Here is a 15,369-nt window from a genome sequence, read left to right as displayed (position 1 = left end):
TCGATACACCCATTTGAGAAATTTTAACTTTAAGTATATAAGATGATAGACATACTGGATGCTTTTTTTTTTTTTAAGGTTGAAAAGAGAAAAGAGTCTCTGTATTCTGAATGAGAAGATGGTAGAATGTGGTTCTTTCCCTCTCCCTGGATTCCCCTGAAAAAATAAACAGCTGTATGCCTCCCCACAACACCAGCTGCCCCATCACCTTTTGTCCAGATCAGTCAGGTTACATATCGTTTTAAAGGAATTAAGAGTAGTCTGTTTCTTTTTGGTAACTCAGTAACCTATTCACTTCTCATTTTTTCTCTTTCTAAATCTAATAGGTTGCACTTAACTTTCACAAAAAGGAGTACACAGAATAGCTGCGTAAGGCCAATCCCGAACTTAATGAAGGATGTCAGAGTGGGAGCATTCTGATGTGCCAGTGTCCTCATCCTGCAGTGTGTTCCGTTTTCTCCCCTTTCCGAAAAAAATGGTATTAAAATATTTTGTGAAATAAGAAGCTCCTTTTACATTTTTAATGACCAACATGCACATCTGTTCTAAAGAATACAAAGTCCTATGGTCTTGAAGAAGGAAGCACCCATTTAAAACTGACCCTGAATAAAAACAGACCTGAATGGACGTCAGAATGTTTGTTAGTGGCAGGAGAGTAAAAAAATGGCAATTTATTCAGTTATTTGCCACTTGTTTTGTACTAAGCCTCATGTTCTTCTGGATACCGATCGATAACCACATCGTGAGCCACATGAAGTCCTACTCTTACAGATACCTCATAAATAGCTACGACTTTGTGAATGATAGCCTGTCTCTTAAGCGCAGCAAGGATGGGGCTCCTCGCTACCAGTACTTGATAAACCATGAGGAGAAGTGTCAAACACAAGACGTCCTGCTCTTACTGTTTGTAAAGACTGCTCCTGAAAACTACAATCGCCGTTCTGCCATTAGGAAAACATGGGGCAATGAGAAGTATGTTCGCTCTGAACTTAACGCCAACATTAAAACTCTGTTTGTCTTAGGAACACCTTCTGACCCACTGACAAGAGAAAGACTTCAGAGAAGACTGGTTTGGGAAGATCAGATGTACAATGATATAATTCAGCAAGGCTTTGCTGATTCTTTCTATAATCTTACTCTTAAATTTCTTCTGCAGTTCAGTTGGGCAAATAGCTTTTGTCCACATGCCAAATTCCTTATGACTGCTGATGATGACATATTTATTCACATGCCAAATCTTATTGAATACCTTCAGAGTTTAGAACGAATTGGTGTTCAAGACTTTTGGATTGGTCGTGTTCATCGTGGTGCCCCTCCCGTCAGAGACAAAAGCAGCAAATACTATGTCTCCTATGAAATGTACCAGTGGCCGGCTTACCCTGACTATACTGCAGGAGCCGCCTACGTGATCTCTGGTGATGTAGCCGCCAAAGTCTATGAGGCATCACAGACACTTAACTCTAGTCTTTACATAGACGATGTGTTCATGGGCCTCTGTGCCAATAAAATAGGGATAGTACCACAATACCATGTGTTTTTCTCCGGGGAAGGTAAAACTCCTTATCATCCCTGCATCTATGAAAAAATGATGACATCTCATGGGCATGTAGAAGACCTTCAGGACCTTTGGAAGGATGCCACAGACCCAAGAGTAAAAATGATTTCAAAAGGTTTCTTTGGTCAATTATACTGCAGAATAATTAAGATAGTCCTCCTTTGCAAACTGACCTGTGAGGATACGTATCCGTGTAGGGCTGCCTTTGCCTAATAGTACTTGAATGTTGTATGTTTTCACTGTCACTGAGCCAGACGTGGATGAAAAAACCTTTATATGTTTGTCTATACCATAAGTGAAATGAATATGAAGAACAAAGAAATATTCTGAAAGCCCTGTCTATCAGAATGTTTCTTTGATTCTAGAAGCCCTTCAATATAACTTATCTACTTCATTGCCTAAATTCATATCAAGGAATTTACATTTAGACAAGGTTTATGAAAACAAAACTAAAGGGAATTTCAAGTGCACAGTACCACGTGTATATTAGAGGTGTAGAGAAGTTATTAAGGTGCCTAGGTGTTAGAATAACTGCTTTTGGAAAATACCAAGTAAGTGTATAGTACAACATTTCAAAGAAATGGATATATTGTTAGACCAGGTATACAAGTTTATTTTGACTAAAGAGCACTTGATGGAGTTGGTGGAGGCAGGAGAGGATTGGCCTAGAAGAAAGTACATGAATCTGGTAAAAGAAAGTTTCCTCTTCTTCAGAGGAGATTTAGGAAAATGTACACAATTTCTTTATAAACTGTCAAATCACTTACTGTCACATCCATGTAGCTATTTTACCTGGATACTGTTGGAGTCATTTAAAATATATTCATATCTTTTTTTCAAAGTTTAATGTGAAATTTGAGAAGTCATGAGTTCTGCCCTAACTAGTACTTTATTATGGTTCTTTTTGATTATTAGAAAATGACACAAAACATGGACAGTGTCTTACTCATGGGGTCCTTCTCTAGAGAGAAATCATTGTTAATTCAAATAAGCTGATTTTAATTTAATGAATTTTTCAACTGGTTTTTAAATATTCAATATGGGTCTGTTTTTAAGGCAGCTATTTGAATGTAAGTTTACATAGAGGAATATAATAATGAAGAATTCAAAAGGAAAGATAGAACATTAAAAGCCTCTTTTCTCCATAATTTATAAAATAAAAGTTTTAGTGTCTAAATTGTATTGATTACTAAAATTAGCCTACCCCTCTCCAACAGGGTCTCATAAACCACAGACTTTGTTCTGAGTTCAGCTTTTAAAATTGAGAGTATTAAACATCAAATCGAAGCTGTAGTATTTAAAAAAAATCTACTCTTTCAACACAAGAACTGTCAGAGGTTATCTTCAACTTATAAATATTTCCAACTTCAAAGTAGAATGAAAGTGATAGAAAAGTCACCAGAATGAGATTTAAAGCATTTGTAAAGCTGTAGGTTTCTTGTAATCAAAGAAATGTGGCTGAGATCCAATAGCGCATTACATTTATTTTACAGAGCAGGATAAAAACGTGGCTATGATGCAAACAACCTCCCCTCACTACAGAAAGAACTAGGTGATGTCTGTTGTTAGGGGGATTATATGAAAGCCAAAATAGTGACTTCAGCAAAAGCAGTCGAACTGATTATAAACCCTTTGTCTGCAGAGGCTCCTGTTAGGGAAAACTAAGATGTATCACTTAGTAAGATGTCTGAAACATGCAAAAAAACTAAAAAAGAATTCTCAGTATACACAACTGGATGATGATATGTATAATTTGTTGCAGGTAGCTTCTCAATGTTTACAGAAATTTTTTGTTAATTTTTTTCTATTTTGAAAATTGAAGCTTGTTTACATTGATTGCTCAGATAATTTAAAATTTTTAACTCATGTCAAAACTGGTATCAAACATTCTAGTTTTTAGTTACTTTCAGAATAGGTTCAGGGTTTTTAGATCATTACAGTTTTAATTTTCTGACCAATTTAAAAAACTGTAGAGAACAAAAGCGTATTTTGACAAACCAGGTTTATAATTAATTTTTATTCGTTGATTCTTTAATAACCATTTGCCTTTTGGCCATATATATGCCCTGTGTATCTATACTTGTAACTGTTCAAATTTGCCATTGGTTGAAAACATCAGTGTCTCTCTGGCCATCAAAATGATCTTGTTTACAGCAATACTTTTGTGAAACAGTTATTTATTTGTGAAAGAGCTCCCCTCAATTGTGTTCATCTTTTTATTTTTGCTTAAAATAGAATGAAACAGTTAAATATGAAGGAAATATGAAGGTACTTCCTTTTTTTAATAAGAAGGAAATTGCTAGACACTTCCTTCATCAGATTTAAAGTACTGAGAAGATTAATTGTAAATAAAGGATTCCAACCTTTTAAAAAGGAAGGAAAAAACTTTTTGGTGCTCCAGTGCAAGGCTGTCTTTTAAAAATCATCAGTAAAGGGAAAATAAACTCTTAGCCTGGATGGTCAATTGACAGTTATACACAGTGTTATTGCTAAAAACTTTTTACCTCTTGGTTGGTTTGCGTCTTTTTTCCATATTATTAATTTTATACCAAAATGTTAAATATTTATATTATTTGAATTTTGCTTATATGGCAAAATAGAGGGTTTTTAAAAATAAATCTATGATTTCCAATAAACAACTTGAAAATTGTCAACAGATGTGTATTTTCGCAAAGGTTTTTAAACTCGTGTGTGAACACCATTTGTTTATATAATCAACTAGTTCTGTTTAATGTCAGAGAGGTCTGTAGTACATGATCGTAATCCTATTTCCTATTCAGACTTGCTGCTGTGCCCATGATGGAGGATTATTGTGTCCTCTGCATTGTGGAGCCATCTAAAATGCTTCTTTTGTTTGTTGAAAGATTTATGCTGGAATGTCTAGGTGAGGGAATTCTTCTTTCCTAATAGATTGTTCAGGAAAAGATGAAATAAGAACCTATCTATAGCCATAGTGCCTTAAGACATCATTTGAAAGGTCATATTTTCCTTTTATTTGATATCATTAGCTATTCAACAGTTGATTCAAATTTAGCCCTAGTCTCTTAACGTTATGAATATTCTTAGGCCTGCTCTGCAGTGTTTGGTGTTTCAGTATATCTGTACATAGTATGTGCTCATCTGCTTTTCACCTGATTCTGGCTTGATTCTTAGCATAGTACATGGTGTGATTCAATCTATATATTTTTTAAAACTTGGGAGCATCTGAATTATTTGGTTGTAGTAGAACTTTTACTTGCACGGCATGGCTGGGGTGTTTGTAGTTGGGACTAAAATGATGATGACTCAGAAGAGTTAAGTTGACCTATTTTGGGGACTTTAATTGAATACCATAGCTACAGTGAGAATCAGACAGGGTTACTCATTCTTCTGTAATAATGAGAGAAATGTTAGGTGTCTCCTTGACTCTGCTTTCCCTGCAGTGACTGCATTCTGCAGTTGGACTAGCCTCAGTCGCAGCTTTCATTATGATGTTCCTTTGCTCCAGACCTCAAAGGCTCCTTACTGCCCCAGCATCAAATCTAATCTCTTCTACCTGGTTTTCAAGGCCTTATCTAATCTTCTTTTCCTCCTTCATTCCCTGTAGCTTTATTTTTCCCACTGCCGCTATTACTCATCACAGATCTCATTCATGAGATCTTACCTTGCATAAATTGGTTTCCCTTGCTAGGAACACTGTTTCTCCTGAAACTGTTGAAATCTTGGATTTACAACCCTACCCTTGCTCCTCCATTAAGCATCTCCTCCCCTCCCTCTAAAGTATATATTTAATCAAATATTTTATTGTGCTACCTAGGAATCACTTCATGTGTTTTTTCCTAGTTAAAATATAAGTTATGAAGGGTAGGGACTATGCACAGTGCTACCACACAGTGCTTAGAATCATTATTTTTCCCAAATATAATAAAGTAATGTTATTCTGGCAAGCCATCCAAAAATGAAAAGAGATTAATTATTCAGGACCCTTAATGAACACTATCTGGTATAACATTTTACCTGCACTACTTAAAAGCTTATAATTTATTCAACAAAATCTGAATGCTTACTATGTGCCAAGCATATTGTACCTATCAACTCTAGCCCAACAAATCTGTATTAGTTATACATAAAAACTCAAATCTATAAAATCAAAAATGAATAAGGGAATATAGATTAAACTGTTGCAGCAAAGATGGTGATCTTATAGTATATATTCAAAGCTGGTTGTAGAACTAAAACAGTAGTCTTATAGATTCTCCTGTTTCCTTAATCCACTGGCTAATTTTGCCTTTTCTCAAAGATCTTTTGCAAGAATCTTAGATATTTTTGTTTCATTAAATGCTGTAACTTCTCCCATTTGCATTTCTCATTAGAAGTATGATTTAATCATTTCCTGTAAATTAATACAATAATTCATCAACTAACATAAAGGATTCATTATAAGGATTATAAAATTACAATTATAAAAGTAAGTATGGTTGTAGTAATAGAAAAGTCCCCAATGATATACTGTCACTTAAGGAAAATAACAGAATACATTGCCAGGTGGTGCTTTTCAGACATAACCCAAGTAAATACACTTCCAGATATGCTGAATTGGGCCATTTACTATAACTCAAAGGTATATTCAACCAGTAAGAGCCCACATGTTTCCTTGAGTACACCTTAAAGTGAAAGACTAGGAAGTAATCTAATTAAACTAATACTGGCTTTAATCAAGGGGCAAATTCCTAAAGATGTTTGTTCATTCATTCTACAGGCATTTTTTTGGAGGCCTGCTAAGAGCTAAACATGATAGACCCTTGGGATAAAAGCAGCTCATAAACGAATAAGTCAAATGGTGTGGGTAAAACAATGTGACAAAGGCTAGAATAGAAGTAATGATGGGGATTCTGAGTACAAGGAAAATTTTTTTTAAAATGAATTTCCTCTCATGCTTTTGGTCTTAACTGCCATAATTTAGGCTTTCTGATCTGCAGAGCGTTCACAGGCATGCAAACACCTTGCTGTAGGCCAAAAATAGCATTACATTTGTATAAACTGTGTTTATGGGGAACCTATAGCCTTTAAATGCTTTAAAACCAATAATTCAATCAATATTAGCAACAGTTTTTCATTTAGTATTTTCTTGATAATACACTGTTTTTAAAAACTGAGTATCTTGGGAAGCCTGGTTTATGAGACGCCATTTTCAGCTCTTGCTTGTTGCTTCTATGAGATTCATGAGTTTTGTTCTCCGGTACACAATGAAGGTTAGTATAAAGAATAAATATGTGATTTTATCTAGGAAAGGTAAGTGATGAGATTTAAAACAGAGCATACCCTACCCTCCTCCCCCATTACCCCCACCCCTCTAAAGGGTTAAAATGACTTCTACAAAGAGATGTGCAATCTTACCTGCTGGGGGAGAGATTTTTGGAACTGTCAAGCTGCTCTGGCTCAGGGTTCTCCCCATCATGACTGCTTTCAAGTATTTCTTCATTCTGAAGTGAAAGAAATTTTGGTAAGATCATCTATTTGTTTGGGGGAGGAGGGCTCTTACCTATATTTTTCTATTCCTAAATGTCTTTGTTTTGCTGTTGTTTTTAATTTCCTAGATAAGTAACATATTCAGTTTCTCATCTTTCTCTTTCTTTCCTGGGTCATCCCCAACCACTCTGTGGATCTTTTACAGTTTCCCCTTGAGGCTTCCTTCAGGAATATCAAAAACTCATTCACAAAAGCAGGTATCCTTTTTCCTTAAATGAAGGGACTATTAACATTGTATTCTTCCCCCTTCCCTGCTGAGTCACAAAAATGATTCAGAGTTTGCTACAAGGGACAGCAAAGGGATCATTTGATTCAATGTTTTTTTTTTTTTGTTTTTTTGGGTTTTTTTTTTTCTGGGTAAGAAATCAATGTCTGGAGAAGTTGTGGCCTGCCCAAGCCCAGAGAGAGAGCTAGACAGAGAGGAGATAAGTCCAGGGTCCACTTTCCCAGGCTGGTAATCACAAGTCCATTGAATCACACTGCCTTCTTAGGCCAGTGCACAGTGGTCACCAGTGCTGGCTTAAAGCCAGCTGGTGGTCGGAAGCCCTGCTCCACTGTGTGCCACCGCTGAGACCTTGGGGGTGTGTGTGTGGGGGAAATCCGGGAGGGGCCAAAAGGAGGGAGGAGACGCCAGCCCTACTCTGTCCTGCCAACCTCCCAGAAACCCTCATGCTGGGACCCATCTTGGCTGAGAGACGCATGTGCCACCAGGAAAGACCCTGAGTCAGACCAAATATGGGCCAAGCAAGATGACTGGCCAGAGACAACCTGGAAAGCTAACCCCATTACCATAAAACCTAAGACTGCAAGCCGTGTGGCAGAGCAGTTCTCCTGGGTTCCCTTACCCTACTGCTCTCCGCCCGGGTGCCCTTTCCCAATAAAGTCTTTTTTTTTTTTTTTTAAACATCTTTATTGGAGTATAATTGCTTTACAATGGTGTGTTAGTTTCTGCTTTATAACAAGGTGAATCAGTAATACATATACATATATCCCCATATCTCCTCCCTCTTGTGTCTCCCTCCCACCTTCCCTATCCCACCCCTCTGGGTGGTCACAAAGCACCAAGCTGATCTCCCTGTGCTATGCGGCTGCTTCCCACTAGCTATCTATTTTACATTTGGTAGTGTATATATGTCCATACTAATAAAGTCTTTTGCTTGTTAGTTAAGTGTGTCTCCTTGGACAATTCATTTCCGAGTGTTAGACAACAGCCCACTCTCGGGCCATGGAAGGGGACCCCCTTCTGTAACAGCATTATCTGCCGCATAGTGTTGCAGATCTTTTTCAGAACACTGGGCGGACTTCCCTGGCAGTCCAGTGGTTAAGACTCTGCGCTTCCAATGCAGGGGGCGCGGGTTCGATCCCTGGTCGTGGAACTAAGATCCAACATGCCAGACAACGCGGCAAAAAATTAGAAAAAAAAAAAAAAAGAATAACACTAAGCATTTAATTCTCAAAAAGAGACAAGACTCCCACTCAATTTACTTTCAAGAAAATATAATTTTAACCAGGAAGTGAATTTGTATATCATATTGATAGCAACGGGAGTATTATAAGGGTATTAACCAATAATGAACAAGTAGATAACTAGCCAGCATTTGAATTCTTCCTGCCTGCTAGGTTCTGTTTAAATGAGTTATTTTACATTCTCACAAAAGGGAGTATAGATTTAGAAAGGGCCCTCTTGCAAAAGTATTAAGGGAAATGTAATGAATAAACATAAAGATTCCTTGTAGATTAGAGCTAAAAGTTGGACGACGAGCTTTTCCCAGATTCAGATGAACAGATAGGAAGAACCTTGCAAAACAGGTGAGAGTTACAGGCTGCTCAGTTAGTTGTAGACACTGCAAGAGAGTCCTCTCCCTGGGTTAACAGACAGCAGTCAAGGTAAGGCTGTTTTATTATCCACAATGCAGACCACAGAGACAGCAATTTAAAAGTGTTCAGTGTATGAAAGAAAACCATGGATTTTCTGTCTTTTCATAGATGTCTTCCCAAATCTGGTCTCATATCCACAAAGCCGGCTAACAAATAAAGGAGGATTTGGGATACTAGTTTGTTAATTTAGCTCTAAAATACACGAGCAATCTTACATTCAGGTTCATATTTTTTCTTTTAAAATAGGATATCATTTCAATAAGAATCTAAATTTTTAGTTCCCTCTCTTAACTATATTTGACCAGAGACTACAATATATTTTTCATTTCAGTCAATATACAGAAGTAAATACCAGTCCCTGGATTCAAACCAATCTAGGTATTTTCACTACACTACCAAAGCTCTTTCTTCACATTTTCTATGTAATGTTGAACTAATTACTATAGCAGTTAATGTTACACTGCATCCCTTTCTAGTTCCTCCTCTGTGATGTTACTGTGCCAGAAACACTCACTGGACTTTGAGCTCCAGCCTTATTCATCTTTGAATCCACAACATGCAATACCGTCAGAAAGAGTAACCACCATTACTAATAAAACTCCCTCTCACTGTAAAACTTGCTTATGCTTGTGAAATGAATTGTGCTCTTTCCAACTCTATTGATCTATTGTTAGTATGGTGGATTGCAGAGTCTCTTATTTCCTGACAACCTAGTATAGTGATGGAAAAATAACACTGACTTAAGGTGCAGGTATGGGCTTTATCATTTTATGCAGAATGATAACGTCCCTCTAATTTATAGACTTTGTCATGCATGAGATGACCTCATGGGCTTGCTGAAATGCTTAGGCATGGACTTGGTCATGTCAACCCATATTCTTGTGGCCACATGTCAGACAGTTGGTGTCAGGGTGGAGGGAGAGTCCTCTGTCAATCAAGTTTGATGGAATACAACACCCATGGTTTTGAGAATGTATGGGAAGGATCCACAGCAGATCTGGGGACTGTTTTAATAAGAGCCGGCAGTTAACTGCACTGTATACCAGGGTTTTGCTAAGGTTTAGATGGATTAGTTCTGGTGCAGTGGCTTTAAAAACTGACCACAACCCACAGGAAAAACGTTTACATAATAATACTTATACAAATATACTGTCATTTATAATAAGAAATATATATTTGGTCTTCATGCTGTTTCTGGCACAGAGCTCCTAAAACCCTTTAAATTTCTTGTGATAGAGTGTCTTGATATTTATAACAAACCCCTTTCAACCACACTTGAGTTTATGTTAATGAGGTAACTATTAGGAAGCACCTACAGCCAGCCAGTGTCTCAGAAGCACAGGTGACAACGTGGGTTTGCAGATGGTCTCTGAAGGGGCATGGGAGCAGTCTTATAAGGCTGAGCCCTCAATGTTTGGCATCTGATGCCATCTCCAAGTAGACAGTACAGAATTAATTGTTTGTTGGTGTTGGGGAAAAAATATACAGCAGATGTACGTATAACTGAAAAATGTTTGATTTTGTGATGGGATACATTCTATTTTTAAATTCTATCCCATTCCTTTCTGTTTATTTATTTATTTTTTTAAAACACTGGTGAACCCACCAAACTGAGTTCACTATCATCATTGTGACCTGTAATTTGGAAACCTCTTAAAGAGTGAAAAGAACGCAAACTGAGGTGTGACAGGTAAATCTGGGTGGGAATCCCTGGCTTTTTTTTTTTGTGGTACGCGGGCCTCTCACTGTTGTGGCCTCTCCCGTTGCGGAGCACAGTCTCCGGACGCGCAGGCTCAGCGGCCATGGCTCATGGGCCCAGCCGCTCCGCGCAGCATATGGGATCCTCCCGGACCAGGGCACCAACCCGTGTCCCCTGCATCGGCAGGCGGACTCTCAACCACTGCACCACCAGGGAAGCCCCCTGGCTTACTTTTAAAGAAGTGGCCTTGGGTAGCACCTTAGTTCTCTGTCAGTAAAATAGGGGTATTACATCTACATCAGAAGGTTTTTGTGGTAATTAGAGATAATGTATTAAAATGCTTAGCACAAAGAAAAGAATAAATGACATTTATGGTTGGCTCTTTAATATCTACTGTGTGGGGATTAAAATAGGTAATTATGGAAAGCACTCAACATGCTGACCTTCAGTAATTGCTGGATAGTTGCTACTGGACCCCATATTTCTCACTAGCTGGGAGATGTTGGCTGTCACTTAATCTCCCTGGGCAACCATTTCCTTCTGTGTAAAATGAGGGAGATGTTTCATTTGGCTATGAAACATTTCTCTGCTTATAATATAAAATGCCAACATAAGTGCTATTGCTTCCAATTTTGAGATGAAAGCTCAATTGTAGCCAGAGTACTTTTGGGAAAATTTTAAATTAAGCTTCTGAAAGTTCTAGGAGGAAGAGAGAATATTCAAATAAATGCCTGCTTTTTTCAAATATTGGTCCTTTGATTCAAATAATGGACCGAGAAAACTGACCGCAGACCAACCCACCAATTGCTGCTTTATTTCTTTGTTAGGGTTTCCTTATGAGCCTCAGTGAATTGTACAGTAAGGTGATTTTAAAGCAGAGCACTAAGTTTCTTGTGAAATCATATCCTGTTTCCCTTCAGTCACCCTGACTTGGGGATGCCCCAGGGCACCAAAGAAGGGATTTTCTCAGTCAACTGCTTTAAAAGGGAACCAACCCATAAACTACTCTGTTGGGAGGCCAATCAGGTGGGAGACTCCCTCCTCCTGTACGTTCCTTTTATTCTGAAGAAAAAGGGTGGCAGTGAAGGCAGGCAGGCTGGCAGCTGCTCCAGGCCCAGCGTCACTCCCTGATCCCCACCGCCACCCTAGCCTCTCTCTGGTTTCAAAATGACACCAACCCACATGCAGGTTTTCTAGGATCACCTTTAATGATGACTTCCTGTATCTTCTCAGCAACATAGAATCTGTTTTGTCTCCCCATATTTTGAAGAAAGATATATTTTCAAAATTTGAAAAAAAAACAGGTGAAGTGCCAAACCTGAAGGAATTTTTTTGTAAAAACAATTTATTTCAATTTGTCTGAAGAATCTTTTTTAAACTTATATTTTAAAAATTATCAAGAGGTAATTTTCAATTGATTATTAACATTTTTTTTCTTCCCCAAAGGAGAGAGAGCAACATTTGAAACAGAATCAAAGTTTTCCCTCAAGTTAGGTGATTTCCCTTTATGATTTCAGGAATGCTTGGAGAGCAATTTCAGCTCCAACTCTTTTAAAGAGATAGTATCTGGTAATTTAAGGTAAAAGTATGATTTATTGTATTATCACATTTCTTAAAAAGGAAAGCTGCTAGACCTAATTCTGAGACAGAAAAGGTAAGGCAGATAAGGAGCTGAACCACCCTCTTCATTTAAAGCATGAAGAGTGATCATTGAAAGAAGCGTTTAAGGTTATTAACTCTTTTCTGGGATTGCAAATTAATTATGAAAACCTGAGAAAGTAAAACAGGTATGACAAGTAAGAATCACTGAATAATTACAGAATGGCACAGCTTAGAGGAGGAGAGCAGGAAGGAAAGGAAACCTCTCCAAAGGGCAGTCACCTCCAGCCTCAGCCTAGGGTGGCCTTAGAGACACTCTGTTTCCCAGAGTGAAAAACATCAACCTTGGGAAAGAGTAGCCTCCCCTCTCCATTGCTGGTACTGCCGGGAAAGGGGAAACCCCACCCCCCCGATTTTTGAGGTTCAGTGGGTTCTGATGTGGAGAATAGGAAGGACTTCTGAAGAACAGGAACCACCTTGAGAATCTATCCTTCAAGTGAATTCCTACCCGGCTGGTTTGTCCTATTTGCTCCCTCTCGTTGGCCTTTTTCCAGCACATCTTTTCGTACACTTCACTGGCATTGCCTGAAGAAGCCACTACCTAAAGATTCCTTTAGATAATAGGGCAGTCAGTCCATTTTAAAAGATGGCAAGTGTTTGCAGGAGGGTTAAGGGGCTGTCAGTCACTCAGCCTTGCATTGCTGTGAACTAGCTCATTCAGATTTCTCCCAATTCTAGTCCAGATTAGCTGCATTGGGAGGAGACTTCCAAGAGGGAGGGAAGGGGTGGCGAGGAAAGAGGAAGGTTTTAGGACATTTTATAGACTGAAGCCCTTTGGGGGGCTTGAGGAGACAGGCGTAACTGGTCCTGAAGCTTTGTGGAAAGGGGAAACGACTAGGGAAAGATAAGGAAATGGGTCCCAGATGGAAAATTTACAAAATTTTTCCAGGGTCTCTTTTATCTAAGATCTTGAGTTTCTCAGCTAGACTTGTTAGTAATTAGTTTAGTGTTCTTACTGGTTAAATTGGCTTTTATAGGCTGGACTAATACTCTAAACATTACTTATTTGTTTATGAGGGAAATGTCTTCTTAAAAAACTGCAAACATTGCAACGTTGTTTTACCAATGATATGCAAGTCTGTATTTCTGTCAAAAATATCAGAAAGTGAGAAACATGTCACAAGATACCTTTCTCCCATTCCCAAACCAAGAAAATGGGGAGGAAATAAGTAACCCAAGGACACTGAAAAGAAGTTGTCCATACATCCTGAATTTTCTCAGACTGTTTGATTTCATGTGATTTTAACTTTAATGCATAAATGTTAACGTAACAATTTTTACATGTCTGTAAATCTTACTTAACTCATAAATAAAATCACAAATTTGAAAAATGCTTTATTAGATTTGCAAAAGTGCCCTAACCTAGTTAATTTCCAAATAACCTCAAGGCCAACTGGTTGACTCTTGCTGGTGTGGGGAGGAGTATAGCCCAGCTAACAGAAAGAGAGTGTGTAGGTTACTGTTACAGATCCACGAGACCACAAATGCTGGACTCAGCCTGCATAAGTCCTCACTTTCTACTGTTCCCCCGGGTACTCTATACTGGGCAACAAATTCATTCAATGAAGATTCCAAGATGGAAACCTTGAAGGTATTTTCAGTATCTTCTTTTCCCTCCCTATTAAATCTATCCCCTTATTTCTCTGCCTTGATCTATTGCTTCATTCATCAAATTTTCTCTGACAGTCTAGAGCATTCCAGGCACTGGGGAGAACACCTGGACTAATGGGTATGAGCTCTGCCCATCTCCTTTTTTGCCACTGCCATTAGTAGGCTCTCAACATTGAAGTCTCACCTGGACTGTGACAACTGCTGGCAGCTGGTCAGCCTGCCTCTCTTCATCTAATTTACTCTTCATTGCTGTACCAATGTCAAACTGATAAACAAATACCCTTGCTGGCAACAACCCTCAACGAAAGCCTTCAGCAACCTGTCTTTGGTCTACCTTCCCAGCTTTCTTGGACTATTCCCGGAATAGCCTATGCTCCCTTCAGACTTCTGAGGCTTTACATCCTTCCCCATCCAGGAATGCCCTTCTCTATCTTATCCACCTTTCAAAGTTGTATTTATTCTTTAAAATTAAGTTCAGGGACTTCCCTGGCAGTCCAGTGGTAAGGAATCTGCCTTCCAGTGCAGGGGATGTGGGTTCGATCCCTGGTTGGGGAATTAAGATCCCACATGCCACGGGGCAACTAAGCCCACGTGCCACAAGTACTGAGCTCATGTGCCTCAGTGAGAGAGCCCGTGCGCCACAACTACAGAGCCCACGTGCCTTGGAGCCCATGTGCCTTGGAGCCCGTGTGACACAACTAGAGAGAAGCCCGCGCGTGGCAATGAAGAGCCCACGTGCCGCGACTAAGACCCAACAAAGCCAAAAAAAATAAAGAAAAATAAATAAAAATTTTAAAAAACTCTTAAAAAAATTAAGTTCAGGGCTTCCCTGGTGGCACAGTGGTTGAGAGTCCACCTGCCGATGCAGGGGACACGGGTTCGTGCCCCGGTCCAGGAAGATCCCACATGCCACGGAGCAGCTGGGCCCGTGAGCCATGGCCGCTGAGCCTGCGCGTCCGGAGCCTGTGCTCCGCAAGGGGAGAGGCCACAACAATGAGAGGCCCGTGTACCGGACCAAAAAAAAAAAAAAAAAAAAAAATTAAGTTCAAATGCCACCTCCTTTGGAAAAAAACACCCCGACATACTTGCTATGAACTGTTCCCTCTTCTGCCTTCTAACACATTATATTCCTTTTACTAGAGGTAGGTCATTCCGCTTTATATTATAAATTATTGGAAATATGTTGTTTCCCCCATGAAACTTGTAAGTTTCCTGAGTTTAGGCCCCATGTTAGAATTGTTTCCCATATGTGACCTGTAGCAATTGCTTTGATATATATTAAATTGAGCTGAATAAGCCACCCAAATTGGATACATCAAATATTTTAGTCATGTCCATTTTTTATTGATGAGAGAGCAAAGCCAACAGTGGTCTTACTGTTATTCTCTCTTTTTTCTCATGTAGTTCCCTCAGTGAAAAATACATTCTCATACAATAATTTAGTCACATCCTCACTCTC

The 15,369-nt window shown here is 38.8% G+C and overlaps 2 protein-coding genes across 2 annotated transcripts in view; one reads left to right on the top strand and one right to left on the bottom strand.

Moving 5' to 3' along the window:
• The window catches only part of MCF2L2 (MCF.2 cell line derived transforming sequence-like 2), a gene marked incomplete at both ends in the record, with an annotated part of 183,947 nt that overhangs the window by 50,759 nt on the left and 117,819 nt on the right, over positions 1-15,369 (bottom strand). The window contains 1 exon segment of the mRNA XM_082840148.1: positions 6,932-7,017. Coding sequence (XP_082696274.1) covers positions 6,932-7,017 — 86 coding nt within the window.
• B3GNT5 (UDP-GlcNAc:betaGal beta-1,3-N-acetylglucosaminyltransferase 5) lies at positions 614-1,768 on the top strand (the record flags this gene model as incomplete). The annotated part of the gene is made up of 1 exon (XM_082840161.1): positions 614-1,768. Exon 1 carries the CDS (start codon positions 623-625, stop codon positions 1,766-1,768), a length of 1,146 nt encoding a protein of 381 aa, XP_082696287.1. The 5' UTR covers positions 614-622.

This window comes from Leucopleurus acutus (genome assembly GCF_964270905.1).
Source record: "Leucopleurus acutus genome assembly, chromosome: 5".
Classification (NCBI taxonomy): domain Eukaryota; kingdom Metazoa; phylum Chordata; class Mammalia; order Artiodactyla; family Delphinidae; genus Leucopleurus; species Leucopleurus acutus.
This window is presented reverse-complemented; position numbering and strand designations above follow the sequence as displayed.